The sequence below is a fragment of the Dipodomys ordii genome, unplaced genomic scaffold, assembly GCF_000151885.1.
Source record: "Dipodomys ordii isolate 6190 unplaced genomic scaffold, Dord_2.0 Scaffold165, whole genome shotgun sequence".
NCBI classification, from domain to species: Eukaryota; Metazoa; Chordata; class Mammalia; order Rodentia; family Heteromyidae; genus Dipodomys; species Dipodomys ordii.
In genome coordinates this window covers 207,458-211,446 of record NW_012267381.1, presented here as the reverse complement: position 1 = coordinate 211,446, position 3,989 = coordinate 207,458, and the positions used below count along the sequence as shown (strand labels likewise).

Below are 3,989 nucleotides of genomic sequence, written 5' to 3'. Positions count from 1 at the left end.
GTCATGGGGCTTGAACTCTGGGCCTGAGCGCTGTCCCTCAGCTCTTCAGCTCAAGGCGAGCGCTCTACCACTTGAGCTACCACGCCACTTCCGGTTTTCTGGTGGTTTATTGGAGATAGGAGTCTCCGGTCTCTCCTGCCCTGGCTGGCTTTGAACCATGATTCTCAGATCTCAGCCTCCTGAGTAGCTAGGATTACAGGCGTGAGCCACCAGCGCCCGGCTCAAGACATTTTTAGTTAACTACAAGAAAGTAGGAAGTAAAGGCATGGCTCAAGTGGTAGTGTACTAGCCTTGAGCATAAAAGCTCCCGGACTGGGCTGGGAAGGTGGCTCAGTGGTAGAGCACTTGCCTTGCATGCCTGAGGCCCTGGGTTCGATTCCTCAGCACCACATAAGCAAAAAGAAAAAAAAGCGGGAAGTGGCGCTATGGCTCAAGTGGTAGAGTGCTAGCCTTGAGCTGAAGAGCTGAAGGGCAGCGCCCTGGCCCAGAGTTCAGGCCCCACGACCGGAACCAAAAAAAAAGCTCCGGGACTGAGCCCAGGCTCTGAGTTCAAGCACTAGGACAGGCACAGGCACGCGCACGCACACGCGCACACACACACACACACACAAATCTTAAAAATAAATAAAACTTTGGTTCCTATATCAAAGAGGTAGGTTTGAAACAACATATTTCAGTCTGAAATACCAAAGTAGGGGAAATGGAGCTAGAAAGACCAGCACGGGGAAGATCACTATGTAAATATTAAATCAAGAAGTTTGGATAGTTAGAAGAAACAAGGATTTTAAATAGGAGAATTATAAGAGATGAACTGAAGTACAATTGAATCAGAAAAAAAAAAAACAGAAAGTGATAGACATGGATAAACCAGTGGTAGAAATTGATTTGACAGATATTTAGGAATTATATTTGTCAAAATAATCAGAAATAGGTAACACCATAAGGGAAGATCTGCAGTGATTCCAAATATTGTTAAATGAATAGATGGACAAAGTTACCCCTAATTGAGATAAAAAATAAAGCAGGGTGAGGTAGCTTAAGCCTATATAATCTTAGCTAATTGAGATGCAGATTTCCATTCAATGCAGATTTCCATTAGCCAGGGGAAAAGAAGTTTTGAAAACTCCATTTCAACCAATATCTGGGCACAGCAGCTAATGCTGGTCATCTTTAGAGACACAGGGAAGCATAAGTAGGATTATCTTAGCCTAGGCTGGCTTGGGCATAAATGGAGACTTTGCTTTAAAATAACCAATTGAACTGTAAACCCCCTGTTCATCACCTTTACAATAAATTTTAAAAGGGACCAGAGGCATGGCTAGAGTGGTAGAGTATTTGCCTAGCATGCTTAAGGTCCTGAGTTTAATCCTCACTACCACCAAAAAAAAATTAAAAATAAGCAAAGTGAAAAATAGAGGAGAAAATAAATTAGATTTAATATTTACTTATAAGTTTGGGATGTGTGCTTCAAGTGCTACATTACAGAATCTTTCAATGTCCCTAAAAGGTGTTATAACATACTTTATATAGAGAGAAATAAAGTAATTAGAATTCGAAGTGAAGACTAGGCTTGGGCTGGAGAGAAATGGTATGGAAATGGACAAGACCACCCAGGAAGTATTAAAGGGGCAGAGGATTGGAGGTGTGGCTCAAGTAGAGTGCATTCCTAACAAAAACAAAGCCCCGAATTCACACCCTAGTTACCATCACCACAGCTCCCAAAAAAACTAGAGAGAAAAGAAGAGAGGTCCAAAACACAATCTTGAAACAGATGGTAACAGCTATGAGGTGGGCACAAATCTCTGGCATCACCCATCACAGTAAACATTGGTTCCATTCCTTCTGCTGTGCCTGATGAACATCCTCTAAAGAGTTTTGTTTTTTTCATTGTTTTAGTGCAGACTTTTTCAGAACCCAGGCTTAAGCCTTCTCAAAGAGAAGTAATTTCTTGCTAAACTTAACTTCATTTAAGGAGTGCTAAAAGGTCTGGTCATTTCAAGCAGTTTCTACTTGGAATGTTCATCCAATAAATGAATTTCTAAGACAACTCAGCACTAATCACGCTCCTTTCAAGGTTAATTAGGTTAAAATTGTCCAAGGCATTTATGCATTGGCGTCCACTCATAAATCTCTGCTGCACCTGTCAACCCACTTCTCAAATGCACAAATCCCTGTCAGGTCCCAAGGCCTCGTAAGATTCCTGAAATGGGAAACGGGAACACAGAACCAAGGTGGGGCCCCAACACTAACATGTCTGATCTGAGTACCTGCTGCAAGCTCACCCAGTCATGTCTCAAACACTGACTTGGGACTTAAAAGGTTAAGTAGAGCAATCATTCCTTGTGGTTTGGGATTAGGCTTTTAGGACATGAAGCTGCCTAGAAATCACGCAGACATTTCTCTGTCCCCTAACAAGAATTGATTAAAAACGTTATTTTACGTTAGGAACCAGCAGGGAAGGCTAACTACAAGAAGTAGTTGGCTGTATCAAAACATCACCAGGGAGACATCCGTTCATCTGATTGTCTACGCTTCATTCTTTCCGTTCACCTTGGAAATTTCCTCCAACTCTAACCCGGTTGCCATTCACTCACAGCTCTGCAGAGATCCCGAAAACCACTAAAATCACACCAACCTTAGGAAGGCAAAAAAAAAGACCAGTAAAGAGTGAACAGGGAGTGTTTTTTTTTCTGTTCGTTTTGCTTCTTTAAGTTGGGAAGAGAAGTCGTTGCAATCGAAGTATGTCACCACCCACTGGACTTAAGGGTCAGTCGGGCAAGCAATAGGACCCGTCGATAGGCCACACAACTTAAGTCATCGCCCGGCCTGGCCCGGTCCCTCTGACTAAGGAGTCAGGCTTTCCCTACTTACCTAAGCCCGAGGCTACAAGCTGGCTCGGCGCTCTCGCCGCGGCCACCTCCACCCAGCCAGGCCACCGCCTTCACGGTCGCCAAGGTTTTAAGGGCCGCGACGCTTCTGGAGACCCAGCCGGAGCAGGTAGCTCAGTCACGCCGCCCCACTCTTCACGTAGCCTCCGTCGTCCGTTACGTAGAATGCGTGCGGCTCCGTCCGCGCCTGCGCACGAAGTGGGGGGGGGGAAACGAACGTAGTCTCCGAGATAGCGCGAGACCTCCTTCTGCCCCGCCCAGTTGATGCAAGATGAGGCTGTCGGGAAAATGACATAATCCCCGCCCCTGGGCCCGAGTGTGATATCCTATGTTAGCCTCCCGTAGAGATCCGTCAGGTTGTCGTCACACGGAACTGGTGCTCCGGAAGCTATAAGTGGCCATGCTCTATGGGACCATGTGGACAGAGACATAAAGGTGAAATGTTGCTAAGGTCGATTTGCACGGAGAGTCGACATTTTTATGGAAATGTAGTTCTTGGCCAACCTTTTTTCTCTTGGACGGCTAACCTGTCAGCTCACTCAGTTCTCATCCTACAGGAGCCCAGAAGCAGGTTTCCCTCAGAGAGGGATTCCGGATTTTTAAAGGCGGGCATTAGCGAGGCCTTCCGGGAACCTTACCCCCGCCCCCTCTAGGCTCCGCCCCTCGGCCCGAGATTTCCTCACTGCGCATGTCAGACGTGCTTTTTCCTCCCCCCCCCTCCCCCAGTCAGCAACGGGCTGTGAAGCGGCGGTGGTAGCAGCGGCGGCGGCGGCAGCGAAAGGGGCGGAGAAGAAGGAGCACGGCGGGATAAGGCCTGAGCCGCGCGTATTCGGGGGCCGTGGCATTCTCACCGCGCCAGTGGTAGTGGCAGCTACCGCTGCATCTGTAGCACCAGGTTTGTGTGAAGGTGATGTGTAGACGCGGGGCCGCTAGCCCTTGGGGGCACTAGAGGTAACTGTGGGGCCTAGCGAGGGCCGAGGAACCTCGGTCTCGCTTAACAAAGAGTCGGAGAAGTCTCCGGGCCCAGGGAATCGGGAGTGGGACGGAAGTGTAGTCTGAAGCCTCGAGGGATGCTTCAGATCGGCGTCGCCCACCCACGGT

The 3,989-nt window shown here is 47.9% G+C and overlaps 2 protein-coding genes across 2 annotated transcripts in view; one reads left to right on the top strand and one right to left on the bottom strand.

Annotated features, from left to right (window-relative positions):
- The window catches only part of Ccdc47 (coiled-coil domain containing 47), a 15,202-nt gene that overhangs the window by 8,245 nt on the left and 2,968 nt on the right, over positions 1–3,989 (bottom strand). Inside the window, exon 5 of the mRNA XM_013033237.1 lies at positions 3,527–3,771. Within this exon, the coding sequence (XP_012888691.1) occupies positions 3,527–3,771 (245 nt within the window). The remainder of the gene's footprint in view (positions 1–3,526; positions 3,772–3,989) is intronic.
- Ddx42 (DEAD (Asp-Glu-Ala-Asp) box helicase 42) overlaps positions 3,641–3,989 on the top strand; it is a 44,878-nt gene continuing 44,529 nt past the window's right edge. Inside the window, exon 1 of the mRNA XM_013033236.1 lies at positions 3,641–3,783. The gene's annotated coding sequence lies outside the window, so the exon portion shown is untranslated. The remainder of the gene's footprint in view (positions 3,784–3,989) is intronic.